The sequence below is a fragment of the Scyliorhinus torazame genome, chromosome 11 (assembly GCF_047496885.1).
Source record: "Scyliorhinus torazame isolate Kashiwa2021f chromosome 11, sScyTor2.1, whole genome shotgun sequence".
In the NCBI taxonomy this organism is placed as follows: Eukaryota; Metazoa; Chordata; class Chondrichthyes; order Carcharhiniformes; family Scyliorhinidae; genus Scyliorhinus; species Scyliorhinus torazame.
Window position 1 is genome coordinate 74,318,089 of NC_092717.1, and position 22,402 is coordinate 74,340,490.

At 49.2% G+C, this 22,402-nt stretch overlaps 1 protein-coding gene across 1 annotated transcript in view; it reads right to left on the bottom strand.

The window, feature by feature from the left end:
• Positions 1-22,402, bottom strand: part of LOC140385346 (proton-coupled zinc antiporter SLC30A8-like) — an 87,955-nt gene that overhangs the window by 35,871 nt on the left and 29,682 nt on the right. Inside the window, exons 3-4 of the mRNA XM_072467413.1 lie at positions 11,415-11,568; positions 2,254-2,440 (exon numbers count right to left, since the gene is read on the bottom strand). Coding sequence (XP_072323514.1) covers positions 2,254-2,440; positions 11,415-11,568 — 341 coding nt within the window. The remainder of the gene's footprint in view (positions 1-2,253; positions 2,441-11,414; positions 11,569-22,402) is intronic.

Consider the following 22,402-nt stretch of genomic DNA (forward strand, 5'->3'; position numbering starts at 1 on the left):
TCTCAGGAGCAGGGAAACTACCGTGCTCTGCGGTACATTTTAACAATTCAATCCAAAGGCATCACAAAAAATGTCTTAACCAAATAATTTACCTGGAACTTCTTCAAAAAATTACAAGAATTAACTGTTTTGACTGTCCAAATATCTGTTTCAATGTGAGAAACAACACTGGCCTGCTAACTGGTTTGAGGTTTCCTTGTTCGCAGGAGATCTGGTAGAAATAATTCAGGTGTTGCCACATGCTTCATTGGGAGCTGTAATCTGTCATTCACAACTGCACTAAAGTAGATAATATGATCCCTACATAGCTACACAATCTTGCAGGATTCTAGGTAACTGTTGGTGAAAATTAAATTCAAATAGCATTCTTCTTTTAAGTGCAGATTTCTTGAAGTCTGGATCCCAGAACTCTGGAGTTGAGGAAGGTGGTGAGCTGGCCCGCTGACCATCTGCTCTGTACATCACTTAAATGCTCTCGTTGGAAGTACCTGTACTGGTGCTTGCTGTGGATGAAGTGCATGACACAAAAGTGCTAGATGCCACTGGAATCTATGCCCTGCTCTTCGGAAATGCTTAGGAAAACTGTAGTGGAAAATGTTAAAATAACGGATGAGAAATGTCTGCTCAAACATAACTCATACAGCAATTAGTGATAATCAAGAACTCAAATAATTTTTTATTCAGCTGTGGAATTGGGCGGCGGGCGGACAGGCTGACAATTTCTTGCTACAAAAGCATGCTGGTAACCTGCCAATCTCCCACCTCTGCACTATTTTTATGGAGCTAGATCACCACTTTGCATATGGTCACTTTGCATAGTCAGTATGTGAGCTGCCTTGAGGGCAAAACATGACCGAGGGATGAAGCAATCTCATTGTGGCAAACTGGAGGGGTGTGTGTGTGTCCACCGGTGGTAATTGCTCCATCCAGCTAGGAAACATATCGCTTGCCCCACTCCCTCTCTATAGCCATAGGACCATTGTTGTGGCCATTGGCCATCCAGTGGATTGCTGGCCTCCAAATGATGATCTAGCAGCTGTGGCCTCTTTGCTTTTAAAAATGTGTAAACGCATTTCAAAGGGTGTCTTGTCTTTAGAGCCCTCTATTTCTCTTACCTACGCCAGCAATTCTAACCTGTGACAATGGGATGTCAATCTGTTACTGCGAGAGGGCATCATGTCGGTGTCCAGGCTCAGGACCTGCCACCTTTAATTGGACAGGGCTCCCCGAGGCAGCCACTTAATTAGTTGCCTCTTTAGAAATCACTCTCTGGGTCCAAGCACTGGCACGTGAGCTCCTGACCTGCCTTTCTTCCCAGTCAGGTAGAATTTAAACATGGCTTATTCAAAATGACTGGCCAACCTAAATTTGCATACCCACTCCTATGTGACCAGCTGCATACTGCTAGATATTAGGTGAAATTCTCCGGTATCGGCGCGATGTCCGCCGACTGGCGCCAAAAACGGCGCAAATCAGTCGGGCATCGCGCCGCCCCAAAGGTGCGGAATCCTCCGGCGGGACAGGTATTCTAGCAGCGGGACTTCGGCCCATCCGGGCAGGAGAATCGCGGGGGGGGGGGGGGGGGCGCCAACCGGCGCGGTGCGATTCCCGCCCCTGCCGAATCTCCGGTGCCAGAGAATTCGGCAACCGGCGGGGCGGGATTCACGCCAGCCCCCGGCGATTCTCCGACCCGGCAGGGGGTCGGAGAATCTCGCCCACTATCTTTTGAAGCAAGGAGAGAGATAGTTTGGAATACTGGGATTTAGAAAAGTGTACAGAAGGACAGCCAATCTTCATTCTATAATGGAGCTTGTCTGTGAGTCAATGTTGGCTGGTTGGGTTGTAAACCTAAAAGCAAAACACTACGGTTGCTGAAAATCTCAAATAAAACAGAAAGTGCTGGAAACCCAACTCTGAATAAGTCATACTTGACTCGTAACCTTCACTTTGTTTCTGTCACCAAAGGTGCTGCCAGGCCTGCTGAAAAACCAGCACCTTGTTTTTATTTGTGTTGTAAACTTGCTTTTTAAATAGGCATGCAACATTTCCAGATTGAAGTAACAGAAATAGTATTATCTCCTTAAGAAAGTGTAGCTTGGAAAGAGTTGATTTTTTGGTAGTCTCAGTCAAGGTGTACCAGGGCAGCATACATAATTTGTCCATGCACTTGATTCAGTAAAAGAACAAAATAAGTTGGAACTTGAACGGTTTGTTGACCCAGAATTATTAACAAATTCTAATATGGTAACTGACCTTGAAGAAAATTATAAGGGCACTAATTAGCACACTAAGGCTTTGTAAGAAATCTCCCACAACATGGATGAAAGCGGCTCTAATGCTGGCATTTGGCTGATGGCTGTGAACAGCTTCTGCTGAATGTTCAATATAGGTTGCACTGTGGTTGTGACTATGACCACCCTGATGAAGTGTCAATCCCATTCTGGAAAAGATAAGATTAGATGATTTTTGCTTTTAGGGTTCATTAGGAAGCTGTAAATAAATAGTTGTTAAATTGAATATTTATATACATTAAATATATAATTTGGGGGCTGCATGGTGGCGCAGTGGGTTAGCCCTGCAGCCTCAAGGTGCCGAGGTCTCAGGTTCGATCCTGGCTTTAGGACACTGTCTGTGTGGAGTTTGCACATTATCTCCGTGGTTGCGTGGGTTTCACCCCCACAACCCAAAGATGTGCAGGGTAGGTGGATTGGCCACACTAAATTGCCCCTTAATTGGAAAAAATGAATTGGGTACTCTAAATTTATTATTTTTTAAAAATATCATTTGAGTTTTCATATCTGTCTCATCATAAAAATTGTAATAGTGGTCAGGGTTCACTTCTACACAGTTTATTAAATAAAATAATTTTCCTTTTTCTTTTGTTTCTTATACTTGGTTCAGTGGTAGCACTCTTAACTCTGAATTTCAAACTGGTGAGTTCACCTTGCACCTTACTGCAATCATAGAATCCCTGCAGTACAGAAAGAGGCCATTTGGCCCATCGAGTCTGCACCGTCCTTAGGCCCTATAACCTCACCCTGAGGAACAATCTGGCATGGCCAATCCACCTAACCTGCACATCTTTGGACTGTGGGTGAAAACCGGAGCACCCAGAGGAAGCCCACGCAGACACGAGGAGAAAGTGGAAACTCCACACAGTCACCCAAGGTGGTACTCGAACCCAGGTCCCTGGCGCTGTGAGGCAGCAGTGCGAGCCACTGTGCCACCCCCTCCTGAGACTCACTGCTACTTTTGTCCAATATTTCCTAGATTGCAATTGCCACAATAGTCACTCTAAACTGCACTCCATCACGCAAACCAGCCTCCAATCCATTGACTCTGTCTACAATTCCCCCTGCCTCGGAAAGGCAACCAGCATAATTAAGGACCCCATGCACCCCGGACATACTCTCTTCCACCTTCTTCTGTCAGGAAAAAGATACAAAAGTTTGAGGTCACGTACCAACCAACTCAAGAACAGCTTTTTCCCTGCTGCCATCAGACTTTTTAATGGACCGACCTCGTATTAAGTTGATCTTTTCTCTACACGCTAGCTATGACTACATTACATTCTGCAGTCGCTCCTTCTTTTCCTATGTACAGTATGCGTTGTCTGTATAGCATGCAAGAAACAATACTTTCCACTGTAAACTAATTCATGTGACAATAATAAATCAAATCAAAAAGTATTTCATTGACTTTAGGGAATCCTAAGGTTGTGAAAGATGCTTTATAAAGCAATTTTTTTAATGTTTTATTCATACACGTATATCGGACAGAAACAGAATGGTGAATGTCAACACAGCCAGAATATATTATGCCCTGTACATTTAGAAGTAAACAAGAATATTAGGGTTATGCATTTTGGTTGCGTTGCAATAATACTGTAGAAGTCAGGTTTATAATAGTTAAGAATCAAGCAGAATACAGAAAGTGCAGAAGAGAAGGAACTGAAAAAGAAAATAAGGGGACAAAGAGAATGCATGAGTAAAGGTGAGAAGGTAACATAACAGGAAATATTGAAGTATTTTAGAAACATACATAACTACAGTCAAAGAAAGTGTGGGCTAATTAGTGGCCAAAAAGAAATGATACTTAAGAGGCAGGTGGCATGCTCAGGTACTAAATTAATACATTGCTTCTGCCTTCACAAAATGAGGATTCTAACAATGTCACAGTAAAGGAGGATGTGGTAGAGAAATTGGAGAAGATCAAAATAGATAAAGAGGTAATTAATAGGTTGTCAGGGCTCAAAATTGAAAGGTCACCAGTATAGAAGGGATGTACCCTTGTTTGTTGAAGGAAGGGTGAAAATATCAGAGACTTTGACCATAACCTTTTAATCCTCATTGGATATGGGAGTGATGCCAAGGAACTGAAAACTCAAAAATGTTATGCCCCTGTTCAAAAAAATGGGAGGAGGATAAATCTAGTAACTATAGATCAATCAGCCTAACATCAATGGTGGAAGAATCTCTTATGATCATAATCCTGAGAAAAACTAATTGTTACTTGGAAGAAATTACAGCCATACAAGTGTATTAAAGGTACATTGTGTCTAACATACTTGAATTTTTCAATTCAATAGCAGAAAAGGTGGTGAAGGCACGACAACTGATGTCGCGTACAAGGATTTTCAAAAGGCATGTGATAAAGTGACATACAAGACTTATTAGCAAAATTAAAACTCAAGAATTAATGGGGCAATGGTAACTTCACACAAAACTGGCTGACTGACAGAAAGCAGAGGGTTGTGATGGGTTTTTTTGAGGCAGGATAGAAATTATGCCTCCCAGGTGTTGTTATTAGGGCCATCACTCTTTTTGAAGATAAACTACTTATGTGGATTTGGGTACAGCAGACATAATTTCAAAGACTGCATATCACACAAAGCATGGAAATGTAGTACACAGTACAGAACATAGTAGATGTCAGAAGGTCACAAGACAGACTGGTAAAAAGGGCTGATACGTGGCAGATAAGATTTAATGCAGAGAAGTGTGAAGTGCTATATTTTGGAAGGATGAATCAGGGACAATCTAAACTCAATGGTATAATTTTAAAATAAGTACAAGAACAGGCAGCCCTAGGGGCTTCACATACACAAATGTTTGATGGTGGTTAGACAAGTTGATAAAGCTTTTACAAAAGCTTACAGGATTGTTGGTTTATAAACAGAGACATACCGGTGACATTTTCCGCTCACCCTGTTGCATGTTTCACACCCCCTGGCCTGCCATTGGGGGAATTGACTTTGACTTCAATGTAAAGTAAAATTGGTTGGGTAGTATATTAGGCAGTTGACCCTTTAATGACAATTGAACCGGGGCTTTTGGCACAAATGTGATTCTTTACCAACTATTGGGTGAGTTGTATACCAAGCAGCTAAACTTTTACTGCTTCATTTAAATCTCCACACTGCCTGGTTGAAGAACATTGGAACATTACAAAATGGAACTGGTATCGGCCATTTGGCTGTTCGAGCCTGCTCTTGTCATTTATTCATTGTTGATGTTTTACCTCAATTCGACCTTGCTACACTATCTCCCTTAATGCACAAAAATTCATCAACCGCTGCATCTAGGACTTTCTGGGGCAAAGAATTTCAAAGATCTCCTCATCTCAGCCCTAAATGGCCGATGCTATTAGCTGATGATCGCTGGGGAACCTGCAGGTGCCAAATCCCGGAGGGAGACTGTGTCCTGCCGCCTGTCATGATGTGCCACTTAGGCATATTGTGGGTTGGCATGGAGGAGCAGAACCTTCTCGACGAGGGGATCCGATTTATGACTCCTCGCAGGCTTCCGGAGGAGGACGGGCCCTGGGACTGTCAGCCAGGACGTGAGCAAGACCCCTGAGGTGGATTTCCTAGGGAAGGCAAACATACGTTCGTGAGGGGTCTCATTGGTGGCAGTGCACAGGAGCGACGGGATGGAGTGGAGTGCATCGGGAAGGACCTCCTGCCAGCAGGAGACTGGGAGACTTCTAGAACGTAGGGCCAGGAGGACGGCCTTCCAGACCCTAATGTTCTCCCTCTCCACCTGTCCGTTTCCCCAGGGGTTGTAGCTGGTCGTCCTGCTTGAGGCAATGCCCTTGCTAAGCAGGAACTGACGCAACTCGTCGCTCATGAAGGAGGAACTCCGATCGCTATGGATGTAGGTGGGGAAACCGAATAAGGTGAAGAGACTGTGCAGAGCCTTGATGACAGTGGCAGAGGTCATGTCAGGGCATGGGATGGCAAAGGGGAATCGTGAGTACTCGTCAACAACGGGGAGGGGCCCTTTGAAGTCGATGCTGAGGCGCTCAAAAGGGGCGGGAGGCCTTTACCAGGTGTGCTCTGTCGGGCCGATAGAAGTGCGGTTTGCACTCCGCGCAGACCTGGCAGACCCTGGTCATGGTCCTGACCTCCTCGATGGAGTACGGCAGGTTGCGAGCCTTGATAAAATGAAACACAACGGGTGACCCCCGGGTGACGGAGGTCATTGTGGCGGGCCCAAAGTCAGTCTACTTGTGCGCTAGCACATGTACCGCGGGATAGGTCATCTGGGGGCTCATTGAGCTTCCCAGGTCGGTACATGATATCGTAGTTGTAGGTGGAGAGTTCGATCCTCCACCTCAGAATCTTGTCATTCTTGATTTTGCCCCACTGTGTATTATTAAACATGAAGGCAACCGACCGTTGGTCAGTGAGGAGAGTGAATCGCCTGCCGGCCAGGTAATGCCTCCAATGTCGCACAGCTTCTACAATGGCTTGGGCTTCCTTCTCGACGGAGGAGTGTCGAATTTTGGAGGCATGGAGGGTACGGGAGAAGAAAGCCACGGGCCTGCCCGCCTGGTTGAGGGTAGCGGCCAGGACGCAGATGGTGACATTATCTAGGTACGGGAACGTGGCCCGCAGCCCGTACTGGTCAACCATTCGGTCCATTTCTCGCTGGAAGACCGAGACCCCATTGGTGACGCCAAAGGGAATCCTGAGGAAGTGGTAGAGGCGGCCATCTGCCTCGAAGGCAGAAGGCAGTGCATTGGCGGTCCTCCGGGCAGATAGGGAGCTGGTGGTACGCGGACTTCAAGTCAACTGTGGAGAAGACTCAATACTGCGCAATCTGATTGACCATGTCAGATATGCGGGGGAGGGGGTACGCATCGAGCTGCGTGTACCGGTTGATCGTCTGACTGTAGTCGATGACCATCCGGTGCTTCTCCCCAGTCTTGACAACCACCACTTGGGCTCTCAAGGGGCTGGTACTAGCCTCAATAATCCCCTCTCGTAGGAGTCGCTGGACCTCCGACCTGATAAAGGCCTTGTCCCGAGCACTGTATCTTCTGCTCCTAGTGGCGATGGGCTTACAGTCCGGGGTGAGGTTAGCGAAGAGCGAGGGTGGGGCGACCTTAAGGGTCGCGAGGCTACAGACTGTGAGGGGAGGCAGGGGTCCACCGAACTTTAAGGTAAGGCTTTGGAGGTGGCACTGAAAGTAGAGCCCCAGTAATAGGGCAGTGCAGAGATGGGAGAGGGCGTAGAGCTTAAAGTTAGTGTACTCTACGCCGAAAGGGTCGCGAAACAGTACCCCCGGATTTCTACGGAATGTGATCCGGAAGCCAGGGAGATTTTCTGGGTCGCGGGTACAATTGGGAGGGAGCAGCGCCTTACCGTATCTGGGTGGATAAAGCTGTCTGTGCTCCCAGAGTCGAAGAGGCAGGCCATCTCATACCCGTTGATCCGGACGGTCATCGTGGATTTCATGAGATGATGAGGTCGAGAGTGATGGAGGCGAGCTTCGGAAGGTGATGGGTGGGCTGGTCGGATATGGCCAGCATACGACCGGGTGAGCAGGGGTCCCGGGAGGCGGCGGAGTGGTTCCAAAATGGTGGCCCCCATGGGTCGCGGGTGGCATTGAAGGTGGCGTCAAAGATGGCGGCCCCCATGGGTCGCGCGTGGCGGGTGGAAGCGAAGATGGCGGCCCCCACGGGTCGCACATGGTGGGTGGCGCGGCAGATGTGGGCGGTCCCGACAGATAACAGGCAGCGCTGCTGGGCCTAGGAACTTTAGGAACAGGTCAGGCCTGGCAGACTTTGGCGAAGTGGCCCTTTCTCCCACACCCGTTGCAAATCGTGTTCAGTACAGGGCAGCGTTGTCTGCGTACCCTGGCCGCAAAAGTAGCATTTCGGGCTTCCGGCGTTGGCGGACTGCTGTGCGGCACAGGTTTGCGCCGCACTCGAATCGGGTGATGGCAGCGCCCACGACGTCCATGAGGGTGCCGGGTGGTCGGAGGTGTAGGCCTCCATGTTCTGGAAAGCCACTTCCTGCGAGTTTGAGAGCTGCACTGTCTCTGGGAGGCAGAGTGTACCCCCTTCTAGCAAGCGCTGGCAGATGTAATTGGATTTAGTGCCCGCGACATAGGCGTCCCTGATCGGCAGCTCCGTGTGTTAGACAGCCGATACCGCCTGGCAACCACAGTTCCGGCCGAATACCCGCAAGGCACGCAGGAATTCGGCTTGTGATTCTCCGGGGCGTTGTCGCCTCGTGGCAAGGAGGTGCCTGGCGTACACCTCGTTTACTGCCTTTTCGTACTGTCACTTCAGCAGCATTATTGCCTCCGTATACGAGGGGGCGTCTCTGATAAGAAGGAAAACTTGCAGGCTCACCCATGCATTGAGTATTTGAAGCTTTTGGAGGTCGGTGGCGTCGTCGGTGGAGGATCTGAGGTAGGTTTCGAAGCAGCTTAGCCAGTGCTCGAATGTCGCAGTGGCGTCGGCTGCTTGTGGGCCCAGCTCCAGGCGATCAGGCTTGAGTGATGAACTCATCTTAAAAGTTTAGCTTATTAAATTGATGTGCCATCAATTAACACAAGATGAGTAGTGATCGAAACTGTGGCTTTAATAAGCTAAACAGAAAGCCTCCTGGCCACTGATCCCGAACTGTGGCATGTCCGGAGGTCAGCCACCTTTATACCGAGCCCAAGGGGAGGCGGAGCCATCTGGCAGTGGTTTACCACAATACGTGTAGTACAGTAACAGTTTACCACAATACATATAATACACTAACAGTGGTTTACCACAAATACCACCTCAGTAAAATTCTTGCCAACTGTGAACCAGTCCTCCTGAGGCCTAGGTACATCCCCAAAACATCTGCAGTCAAACAGACAGAGATGATTAACCAACTTTAGTGGTCCAGCACTATCATTGGAACAATGTTGCCACTTATTTTCCTTCTAAGCTCCAGCCTTTCCTTACGCTTGTGTACACTGATTCATGAGGCTCCTGCTAGTGAGTGCCACTGAAGCATTCCACAGATGTAGACTACTCACCCCATCCATGCAAATGATGACCTCCCCCCAATTTGGGGCAGGGTGTTGGCTTCTAAGCATGGTCAGATTTAGGGATTTCTGTGTCACGTTTTCTCCAGCAGAATGACCCTATTAAAAATGGAATCTTTTCCTTCATCTCAAGCATGTATACATCAATTTTCCTCACAACATTTGGTTGTGATTTCTGGACTGCAAGAGATATTTTCCAGACTTGGAGCCCACAGATTTAATAATGTATGTGACAGAACGTTTCCAGATACCCAGGCACATGGCTGGCAGCTTTCTCACCATGGATGTCTCCTTACTGCCGTGTTACTGGTATAACACTGGCTGCAACTGGATGCAGCATAGATCAAAAAGATACTCCAGACTTTGAAGCTAGTTCAATCAGGTTTATTGAACTAATAGCACAGTTCTCTGTGAGTTCGACTCTCTGCTAACTTAAGTGTGGTTACTCTGACTGAACCAGACTAGCTCTTAGCCACATGGTGGGGGGGTGAGATTGTAACAACACCCTTGACTGACTCTCCAGATGTTCATCAGTGGAAAGAGGCAGAGTGTGAGTGCCTCGTGTCTTTTATAGTCAGATCCCACCCCTGAGTGTCCTGCCTGCTTATTGGTCATGTCCTGTTCTCTGTGTCCATTAGCTGCTTGTCTGTATATCATTATGTGTGTGTCCACATATCATGGCACTTACTTCTAAAATAAATTTGTTTACTAGACCTTTTTCTTGCAAATGGGCAGCTGGACTCCATTCCTGCAGTTTTGAGTTAGGAAATTTATTTTACCAGATGAGAAGCAAACGATAAAGCTGCTGGACACAAAACTGGTGAGAGTAGGGGGCTTTGCAGGCTGTCTCTGCAACCTTTCTCCTCATGGTTCACTCCCCATCTTGTCTAATAAAAACAAAGTTTTTTTGTATCTTTGCATACAATACTCTGCCGTTGGGGAATAGTGGAAGCGTTAAGGATTATCAGGCTGAGAATTGAAAGTGCTCCTTCCATGGCCCAACAAATCCTGCAGTGGAACTTGAATTCAAAGCTTCTGGCTCAGAGGCAGGACACTACCATCTGAGCCACCATACCTACTCAAGTCCAAAATGCCTGCTAGGATTTGGGAGATCAGCATTTGGAGGCCCGTTATCTCATATGTCATTCCATATTGGCTGATAACATTAGTATAAACTGGGATGTAATATTATTTAATCCCAGATTGTGGTCTTGATCCCAATTACAGTTCACAATAGTAGTCTGGTCATGAACTAATAAAATTCACCCAATGGAGACAAGAAAAAGTGGCAAGCAGGCATAACATTTGAGTTGGTGATTATCCTTTTGGAATGCATTATATTGCTTAGAAAGACATGATGCAATTTCCGATTTTGCACTCCGAGTGAGGAGTCTTGCCTGGAAATCAGTGCCACATTGCAGATGCTCTTCTGGCGATCCAAATTAATGATCAGAAAATCATACACCCAAATTTCTGACAAGCACTCCCAGTGAGAAAGATTCTACACTAGAAGTGCAACGTTAGAACATTATCCATACGACATTTTCATAAAGTTTCAAAACATTTTTTCTTTCCTGCTCTTGCAAATTCATTGCCATTTTCTCCTCTTGTTCCCTCCTTCCCTGAAGGCATCACCATAAATAACAGCACTCAAATGGCCATTCTTCAAATGATCTTAATCAGTGGAGGATCCAATCACATATAATCAGAGGAATCATCATAGAAAGATTAATCCTACAATACATTTTCAGGTTGCTATTTGACATTGTAAATGTCACTAGAAATTCTTCACAAACACGAGTGATACTGGTATAAGTAACAAAATAAATAATTGACACATTTGCACATTCCAGAGGTCACTGAATAGAGGTCAAGTCGAGGAACTGTAGTTAATATCCTTTCTAATTCAAGGATATTAAAATTAACTGTGCTGTCCCCACTGCTGCCTTGATTAAGATTAGCCATCACTGGAGGGGTGGGGAGATGGAAAGGCATTTACAAACATACATCTAAAATAAAAATTTATGTAAGGGCTGTTCCATTAAAAAGTTGTGCATGTAAGGGAGCAGCAAAATAAATCACAGAAAGATAACTTACATTAAGTTTGCTACCACTGCACAGGTAGATGTTATAAGCATGACCATTCCATCAATTTCGTAATCAGTATTGATCAATCTTTCACAAGCAAGGTAGACCAACACTCCTGTTACGAGCCAAATTGTGACCACTGAGAACAGTGCACCTAGAATTTCTAGTAAAAATAAAATAGGACAAGAATCTAAACATCAGTTGGCAAGCAACATCTTGCATTTAGACAGTATTTTTAACACAGTAAAATGTCACAAGGCCCATAAGAGTTATCAAAAAAATTTGATGCTGAACCACATAAGGAGATATTAGGCCAGATGGCCTAAAGCTTGATCAGAGGTAGGTTTCAAGGAGTATTCTAAAGGGGTTGAGAGAGGTACAGATGTTCAGGGGGGGAATTCCAGAGAAGTCTTTTACAGTTGAAGCTATAACCACCAATGGTGGAACAATTAAAATCAGGGATGCTTCAGGAGTCAGAATTGGTGGAGCTCAGATAACTTGGGAGAGATGTAGGGTTGGAGGTCACAGAGCTAGTGAGGAATAGGCCATGGAGAATTTGAAAACAAGGAAGAAAACTTGAACCAATGCTGTTCAGTGTGCTTGTGAAAATGTGAAGTCAAAGTGCTTATTCCCTGGGAAAGAGGTGTCATCTGAACTGTCATCTCAATCAACAGATGGTGAACAGCACAAGAGCTAATCAAGGGAAGGAATAACTAAAAATTGAAGAATGAAAACTGAAAAGACAGATCTTCACACCTCATGCAAAACAAAATCAATGACGAGAGATCAGTGATGCAGTGATTTGTATTGGCCTAGACACACATAGATAAGTAAAAGATGACCAGGTGGACTGGCTATGCTAAATTGTCCCTTCGTATGTCCCTGAGTGTGGCTGTGTTTGATGTGCTTTAAACCCCTGGTGACAGACTAGCAATCGGTTCCAGGAATAATTATCTACAGAAACAGGCGAAGGTCTGACCTATGCACAGTCATGGTGCGGAAAGGTTGAGAGAGAGAGAGAGCCTGTAAATCAGGTGGCTAATTCAGTATTAGCTTCTATCGACGTAAAATTTTACAGTGAAGGAGGCCATTTTGGAAGGGTCCTTCCTGTTTATTCCCTTTTCTCCCATTTCTTTTATTTTTGCCGATACACGTTTGACCCATGGATGATTATTGGACATATTCAAGGCTTTTCAACAAAAATATAAATATACAGACTATCAAAAGAACATCAGAAGAACATCGCATCAACCCAATAAACAACCACAACCCCCCAGCCCCCCTGACACTGACCCCCAGCCACGTCCGCCTTCCCCATTTTAACCCTCTTCCCCCCCCCCCCCCTTGAAGAAATCAATAAATGGTTTCCACCTCCGGGTGAACTCTTCTACCGACTCCCGCAGAGTGAACTTAATCTTCTCTACCCTCAAGAATTCTGCCAGGTCACTCACCCACCCACACCCCTGCCTTCATCAGCTCCGTGTCCCGCCAACATAGCAAAATCCAGGGCAGCACGGTGGCGCAGTGGTTAGCATTGCTGCCTCACGGCGCCGAGGTCCCAGATTCGATCCCGGCTCTGGGTCACTGTCCATGTGGAGTTTGCACATTCTCCCCGTGAGTTTCGTCCCCACAACCCAAAGATGTGCAGGGTAGGTGAATTGGCCGCGCTAAATTGCCCCTTAATTGGAAAAAATGAATTGGGTACTCTAAATTTATTTTTAAAACATAGCAAAATCTGTCTCTGGGCTATCTCCTCCACGGCCCATTTCCTCACCAACACCCTGCTTGCAGCCCAATAATAATTTATCAAATTTGCCAATGCCAGCACATACATCGGCCTCTCTTTCCCATCTGCACTCCTGGTCTTCAGACACACCAAATATCGCCACCTCCGGACTCGGGGTCACTCCCATATACAGAACCTCGGACATAACATCCGAGAATTTCAGCCAGAGCCCCCTCAATCTTAGACACTCCCAGAACATGTGGATGTGATTTGCACATCGTGCACACCTATCTTCCACCCCTCAAAACATCTGATCATCCTCGCCACCATCATGTGGGCCCTATGCACCACTTTCAACTGGACGAGGCTTAACCTCGGACACAACGAGAACGCATTCACCTGCAAGGCCTCAGCCCATGGTCCAGCTCCTACCTCCTCCTCCCATTTGTGCTTAATATCCTCCAGCAGGACACCCTCACTCTCCATCAGTTCCTTGTAAATATCCAAAACCTTCCGCTCTCCTATTTCATCCTCCGACAAAAGTTTATCTTGCAGCACCGGAAATGGCAACCCTGGGAAGGACAGCACCTCTCTCCTCACAAAATCCCAAATTTGCAGGTATCTGAAACCATTCTTCTTGGGCAACTCATAATTCCTCCAACTCCTCCAGTCCCGCAAATTTGTCCCCTATAAACAAGTCCCTGAAGTACTCCATCTCCACCTGCCGCCACCCCCGAACCTCGCATCCAGTCTCGCCGGCACAAACCTATGGATATCGCTAATAGATACCCACAACGACATACCCTCTAACTCCAAGTGCTGCCTACACTGCCCCATTACCCTCAAAGCCGACACCACCACTGGGCTGACGAAATACCTGACCTTCAAGAATGGCAAAGGCGCCAACAACAAAGCCCTCAAAAACGTTCCACTGCACGATGCCGCCCCCAACCACCCCCAAACTGACCTCTCCTCCACGGCCCATTTCCTCACCAACACCCTGCTTGCAGCCCAATAATAATTTATCAAATTTGGCAATGCCAGCACCCACTCCCCGCACCCCCCCCCCAACCTCCCTTCCCCCCACCTCCCCTCCCCCAACCTCCCCTCCCCCTCCCAACCTCCCCTCCCCCTCCCCGCCACCCCTCCCCTCCCAGCCACCCCTCCCCCTCCCAGCCACCCCTCCCCCGCCCAGCCACCCCTCCCCCTCCCAGCCACCCCTCCCCTCCCAGCCACCCCTCCCCTCCCAGCCACCCCTCCCCCTCCCAGCCACCCCTCCCCCTCCCAGCCTCCCCTCCCAGCCTCCCCTCCCCCTCCCAGCCTCCCTCCCCCCCAGTCTCCCCTCCCCCTCCAACTTCCCCGCCCCCCCCAACCTCCCCTCCCCCCACCAACCTCCCCTCCCCCCACCAACCTCCCCTCCCCCATCAACCTCCCCTCCCCCCACCAACCTCCCTTCCCCCCACCTCCCCTCCCCCCAACCTCCCCTCCCCCTCCCAACCTCCCCTCCCCCTCCCCGCCACCCCTCCCCCTCCCAGCCTCCCCTCCCCCTCCCAGCCTCCCCTCCCAGCCTCCCCTCCCAGCCTCCCCTCCCAGCCTCCCCTCCCCCTCCCAGCCTCCCTCCCCCCCCAGTCTCCCCTCCCCCTCCAACTTCCCCGCCCCCGAACCTCCCCTCCCCCCACCAACCTCCCCTCCCCCCACCAACCTCCCCTCCCCCCACCAACCTCCCCTCCCCCCACCAACCTCCCCTCCCCCCACCAACCTCCCCTCCCCCACCAACCTCCCCTCCCCCCACCAACCTCCCCACCTCCCACCAACCTCCCCACCCCCACCAACCTCCCCTCCCCCCACCAACCTCCCCCCACCAACCTCCCCGCCCCCCACCAACCTCCCCATCCCCCACCCCCACCAACCTCCCCTCCCCCCAACCTCCCCCTCCCCCCGCCAACCTCCCCTCCCCCCGCCAACCTCCCCTCTCCCCCCGCCAACCTCCCCTCTCCCCCCGCCAACCTCCCCTCCCCCCCACCAACCTCCCCTCCCCCACCAACCTCCCCTCTCCCCCCACCAACCTCCCCTCCCCCCAACCAACCTCCCCTCCCCCTACCAACCTCCCCTCCCCCCAACCTCCCCTCACCCCCCCCACCAACCTCCCCTCCCCCCCACCAACCTCCCCTCCCCCCCCCACCAACGTCACCTCCCCCCCACCAACGTCACCTCCCCTCCCACCAACCTCCCCCCCCCACCAACCTCCCCTCTCCCCCCCCCCCCACTCCTCCTTGCCCCGTTCCAAAAAATGCCTGCCGCATCCACGAGGCATTCTCCGCTCACACAAACCCAGCGATCAACCCGTTGACGTTCCTGAAAAACGACTTAGGGACAAAGATAGGGATGTTCTGAAACACAAACAGAAACCGAGGCAGCACAATCATTTTCACTGTCTGCACCCGCCCAGCCAGCGACAGCAAGAAAAAGTCCCACCTCATCAAATCCGCCTTCATCCCTTCCACCAATCAGGCCAAGTTCAACCTATGCAGCTGGTCCCAGCTCCACGCCACCTGGATGCCAAGGTATCAAAGAAGACATCAAAAATAACACAGCTCTAAAGCTCGTTCCCACCACCCTGAACGGCAACTTCCCAACCTCCTTTCCTACTCTCTAGCCTTGGTCGGGAACACCTCACTCTTTCCCATGTTCAATTTATATCCCGAAAACTGACCGAATTCCCCTAAAATCCCTATAATCCCCACAACACAGCCCAACAGGTCTGAAATATATGATAGGTCATCTGTGCACAATGAAACCCTATGCTCGGCAAACCCTGCCCCCCCCCACGACCACCGCTCATTCTCTCTCCAATCACTCAACGCCCTAAACACTATTTGCCAATGGCTTTATCGCCAAGGCGAAAAGCAATGGGTAGAGCGGGCACCTCTGTCTCGTCCCATGGTGTAATCAAAAGTATCCAAACTCACTCGGTTAATCCGTACACTTGCCACCTGTGCCTTATTCAGCACCGGACCAAATCCACAAACCCCTGTCCGAACCCGAACTGCCCCAGCAGCTCAAACAAATACGCCTTCTCCACCCGATCAAAAGCCTTCTCCGCATCCATCGCCACCACTACCTCAAACTCCAGCCCCTCACCCTCCTGAGGGCATCATAATCACACTAAGTAACCTCCGCACAATCGCCGACAACTGCCTACTTTTCACAAAGCCCTTCTGATCCTCCCTGATCAGCCCCGGCACACAGTCCTCAATGCAAGCACCTTCGCCAAAAGTTTGTCATCGACATTCAACAACGAGTCCTTATCCTTTTTTAGAATCCGCGAGATGGAAGCATGTGACAATGTAGGGGGAAGATCCCCCCTTCTCCCTCGCCTCATTGTACGCTCTCACCAGCAGTGGACCCAGTTCCGCCCCAAACGTTTTACAAAGCTCAACTGGGAACCCGCCCGGTTCCTGGGCCTTCCCCTCCTGCATCGCCCCCATGACATCCATTACATCCCGCAGCCCAATCCTCCAGCCCCTGGAGCTGCCTCTCCTCCTTGGGGAACTCCATCCCATCCAGTAACCACCTCATCCCCTCTTCCCCCTCGGGGGCTCCAACTCATAAAGCCTCCTACAAAAGGCCTGAAATACCCAATTTAGCCCCCGGGTCCATCACCATCTTACCCCCCTCGTCCCTCACTCTACCAATCTCCCTAGTTGCTGCCTGCTTTCTCAATTGATGGGCCAGTATCCTACTCACCTGGGAAAATAGCAGCACCCAGAGCAGAGGTACCACGGCTGGCTCTGATGTTCAGCAGGGAGGGTCAAAGCGCAGAAGAGCAATAGTCATCGGGAACTCTATAGTCAGGGGCACAGATAGGCGCTTCTGTGGACGTGAAAGTGACTTCAGGATGATATGTTGCCTCCCTGGTGCCAGGGTCCAGGATGTCTCCGAACGGGTAGCGGGCATCCTGACGGGGGAGGCAAACAGGCGGAGATCATTGTACATATTGGTACTAACGACATAGGCAGGAAGGGGCATGAGGTCCTGCGGCAGGAGTTCAGGGAGCTAGGCAGAAAGTTAAAAGACAGGACCTCTAGGGTTGTAATCTCGGGATTACTCCCTGTGCCACGTGCCAGTGAGGCTAGAAATAGGAAGATAGAGCAGCTAAACACATTGCTAAACAGCTGGTGTAGGAGGGAGGGTTTCCGTTATCTGGACCACTGGGAGCTCTTCCGGGGCAGGTGTGACCTGTATAAGGACGGGTTGCATCTGAACTGGAGAGGCATAAATATCCTGGCCGCGAGGTTTGCTAGTGTCACACATGAGGGTTTAAACTAGTATGGCAGGGGGGTGAGTGCCGGAGCAATAGGTCAGAAGGTGAAAAAATTGAGGGAGAACTAGGGAATAGGGCCAGTATGGCTCTGAGGAAGAGCAGACAGAGACTGGTGGCCTGAAGTGCATATGTTTTAATGCAAGAAGTATCACAGGTAAGGGAGATGAACTTAGAGCTTGGATTAGTACTTGGAACTATGATGTTGTTGCCATTACAGAGATCTGGTTGACGATTGGCAGCTAAACGTTCCAGGATTTAGATGTTTCAGGCGGGATAGAGGGGGGTGTAAAAGGGATGGAGGAGTTGCGCTACTGGTTAGGGAGAATATCATAGCTGTACTACGGGAGGACACCTCAGAGGGCAGCGAGGCTATATGGGTAGAGAGCAGGAATAAGAAGTGTGCAGTCACAATGTTGGGGGTTTACTACAGGACTCCCAACAGCCAGCGGGAGATAGAGGAGCAGATAGGTAGACAGATTTTAGAAAGGAGTAAAAGCAACAGGGTTGTTGTGATGGGAGACTTTAACTTCCCCAATATTGACTGGGACTCACTTAGTGCTAGGGGCTTGGACGGGGCAGAGTTTGTAAGGAGCATCCAGGAGGGCTTCTTAAAACAATATGTAGATAGTCCAACTAGGGAAGGGGCTACACTGGACGTGGTATTGGGGAATGAGCCCGGCCAGGTGGTAGAAGTTTCAGTAGGGGAGCATTTCGGGAACAGTGACCACCATTCAGTAAGTTTTACAGTGCTGCTGGACAAGGATAAGAGTGGTCCTAGGGTGAATGTGCTAAATTGGGGGAAGGCTAATTATAACAATATTAGGCAGGAACTGAAGAACCTAGATTGCGGGCGAATGTTTGAGGGTAAATCAACATCTGACATGTGGGAGGCTTTCAAATGTCAGTTGAAAGGAATTCAGGACCGGCATGTTCTTGTGCGGAAGAAGGATAAATGCGGCAAATTTCGGGAACCTTGGATAACGAGACATTGTCGGCCTTGTCAAAAAGAAAAAGGAGGCATTTGTCACGGTTAGAAGGCTGAGAACAGACAAAGCCTGTGTGGAATGTAAGGAAAGTAGGAAGGAACTTACGCAAGGAGTCAGGAGGGCTAAAAGAGGTCACGAAAAGTCATTGGCAAATAGGGTTAAGGGAAATCCGAAGGCTTTTTACACGTACATAAAAAGCAAGAGGATAGCCAGGGAAAGGGTGGGCCCACTGAAGGACAGGCGAGGGAATCTATGTGTGGAGCCAGAGGAAATGTGCGAGGTACTAAATGAATACTTTGCATCAGTATTCACCAAAGAGAAGGAATTGGTATGTTGAGTCTGGAGAAGGGTGTGCAGATAGCCTGGGTCACATCGAGATCCAAAAACACGAGGTGTTGGGCGTCTTGAAAAATATTAAGGTAGATAAGTCCCCAGGGCCTGATGGGATCTACCCCAGAATACTGAAGGAGGCGAGAGAGGAAATTGCTGAGGCCTTGACAGAAATCTTTGGATACTCACTCTCTTCAGGTGATGTCCAGGAGGACTGGAGAATAGCCAAAGTTGTTCCTTTGTTTAAGAAGGGTAGCAAGGATAATCCAGGGAACTACAGGCCGGTGAACCTTACGTCAGTGGTAGGGAAATTACTGGAGAGAATTCTTCGAGACAGGGATCCACTCCCATTTGGAAGCAAATGGACATATTAGCGTGAGTCAGCACGGTTTTGTGAAGGGGAGGTTGTGTCTCACTAACTTCATGGAGTTTTTCGAGGAGGTCCACAAAGATGATTGATGCAGGTAGGGCAGTGAATGTGTTTATATGGACTTCAGTAAGGCCTTTTGACAAGGTCCCTCATGGCAGACTGGTACAAAAGGTGAAGTCACACGGGATCAGGGGTGAGCTGGCTAGGTCATAGAAGGCAGAGAATAGCAATGGAAGTGTGCTTTTCTGATTGGAGGGCTGTGACTAGTGGTGTTCCGCAAGGAACAGTGCTGGGACCTTTACTGTTCGTAGTATATAAAAATGATTTGGAGGAAAATGTAACTGGTCTGATTAGTAAGTTTGCAGACGCACAAAGGTTGGTGAATTGCGGATAGCGATGAAGACTGTCAGAGGATACAGCAGGATTTAGATCATTTGGAGACTTGGACGGAGAGATGACAGATGGAGTTTAATCGGGACAGATGTGAGGTAATGCATTTGGAAGGTCTAATGCAGGTAGGGAATATACAGTGAATGGTAGAACCCTCAAGGGTATTGACAGTCAGAGAGATCTAGGTGTACAGGTCCACAGATCATTGAAAGGGGCAACACAGATGGAGAAGGTAGTCAAGAAGGCATACGGCATGCTTGGCTTCATTGGCCGGGGCATTGAGTATAACAATTGGCAAGTCATGTTGCAGCTGTATAGAACCTTAGTTAGGCCACACTTGGAGGGGCATAGGTTTAAGGTGCGTGGGGCAAGGTTTAGAGGAGATGTACGAGGCAAGTTTTTTTTACACAGAGGGTATAGGGTGTCTGGAACTCGCTGCCGGAGGAGGTGGTGGAAGCAGGGACGATAGTGACGTTTAAGGGACATCTTGACAACTACATGAATAGGATGGGAATAGAGAGATACGGATCCTGGAAGTGTAGAAGATTTTAGTTTAGACGGGCAGCATGGTCGGCACAGGCTTGGCGGACCGAAGGGCCTGTTCCTGTGCTGGACTTTTCTTTGTTCTTTCACCCTTGACCCTCCCAAACCTCCACAGTTCCCACCCCCAATGCCGCTCCATGAAGCCCCTCAGCCCTAGCCTCTGCCAACCCCTTACTTTGGGCTCGATCAGTCCAGGCTCCGTGTCCAGGACTATATTAAAATCCCCCCCCTCAGAATCCAACTGGTGCGTATCTAAATCTGAATCCTTCCAACACCCGCTTAATCCACATCATCCCAATTCGGGCCATAAAATTTAACCCAGGACCACCGGCAATCCCTCCAGCTTCCCGTTGACTACACATACCTACCCCCCAGATGAGCCACAATGCTCCCCACCCCCAAACGCCACCCCTCATATTGATCGACACCGCTACTACCCTCGTCTTCATATCCATCCCTGAGTGGAATACCTGCCCCCACCCATCCCTTCCTCAGTCATGTCTGATCCTCCAACTTCAGGAGTGCCTTCTGTAAAAACACAACCGCCTTCAGACTCCTCAGACGTATGAACACACGCGACCATTTAACCGGACCATTCAACCCTCGCACCTTCCACATGGCTAGCCTGGTCGGGGGGCTCCCCCATGCCCCCCCACGCTCCCCTGTCGATCAACCATATCCCTTCTTGGGCCAGCCCTCGGCCTGTGTCACGCACCCCTCCAGGCCCCACCCTCGGATATCCACTGCTATCTCTCCCTTCCAACTGCGTCACACCAACCACACCCATGTCAGCAACACTCCTCCCCCCCACCCCCAAACAAAGAACCAACTCCACCCCCCCCCCATGACTTCCTCCTGACGATCCCCCACTTCACTTCCGTTAACTAGCCCATCCAGCTAGCATGAATTTCACATCCTTCTTGAAGAGGCAGCCTTTATCCGGTTGAACCCGGCTCTCCTCTTCGCCAACTCCACACCCAGGTCTTGGTACACCCTCAGCTCACTCCGTTCCAAGGTGCACCACCTGGTCTGCCTCGCCCTTGTCCAAGAAACGGTGCAGCCGCACCACCATTGCCCTCAGCGACTCCCCAACCTGCAGCCTCCTCCTCACCGCCCTGTGCGGCCCGATCCACCTTCAAGGGCTGGTCAAAGGACCCCATCCCGATCAACTGATCCAACATCCTCACTACATTCTTGGTGGCCTCCACGTCCTTGATGCCCTCGAGCATCCCGACTATCCTCAAATCCTTTTGTCTGGAGCGATTCTCCAGGTCCTCCTATTTCTCTCTCAGCTCCTTCTGGCTGCCCACAACCATCCCCAACTCCGCCTCCAGCGGAGTCTCAAGCTCCGCCACTGCCACCTCTACCTTTTGTATCGCCAGGTCCTGAGTCTCCAACCTCTGTCCCATTTTCTCAATCACTGCTCTGAGAGGCTCCACCACCTTAGCCAGGTCTTCCAAGGCTTCCTTCCTCTCCTGCTGAAATGTCTTATTTAAAAACTCCACCAGCTGCTCCGTCGACTACTGAGCGGGCATTATTGCCCTGTTGCCCTCTGCCATCTTAACCTGTGGCACACCAAGAAAACTGTCCTTCTCCAACTGCTCTCTCTTTCTTGTGGCAGTCCTCGTCCTCTGATCTATACATCGATCTCCCCAGAGGAGTATTACCTTCCCTGAGCATTCACATACCTTTTGGTACTCAAAAGGCCCCCACATAGGTGGAGAAGGACCAACAAAATCCACCTTGAGTAGAAGCCACCAAATGTGCGATCACTCACTCCATGGCCGCCACCAGAAGTATCTGGACATGTCTTTTTAAGGCAAGAAGCTTGTTTGAGTCCCAAGGTTTGAGTTTGGTATCACTTTTGATTCTAGCAGCATGATGAAAGAAAGATCCAGCTAACTCTCTCCAGTAGGCTACTGTGAGGTCTGTCTCTCTCGAGAAAGCCGTGCTGTATTCTTGAACCTACAGAGGCCTGAAGACAAAACTCGAACTGAAAGCAAAGTTGGAACAGAAATAAGGTGCCTCTCCAGGAAGAGCTGTGAGTAGTTCATTTGAAACTACAGAGTACCTGCTTGAATAAATCTACGAAGATCATTACATGCTGCAAACCATAGACTTTAATCTGCAAGCTTGTTGTGAGTAAGTGTGCTAAAGAACCATTATCTTAAACAAAAACTCTTTTTTCCTCCACTTATGATTTTTGCTCCTTTCCCCCACTGTGTTTGTCTAGCTTGTGTGAGTGTGTGTGTGTATGATAGGTGGGGCAAGCTAAAGCAGGTTTTAGGTATTAGCCTGTCGTTAATCAGTTGCATTTACTGCATATTT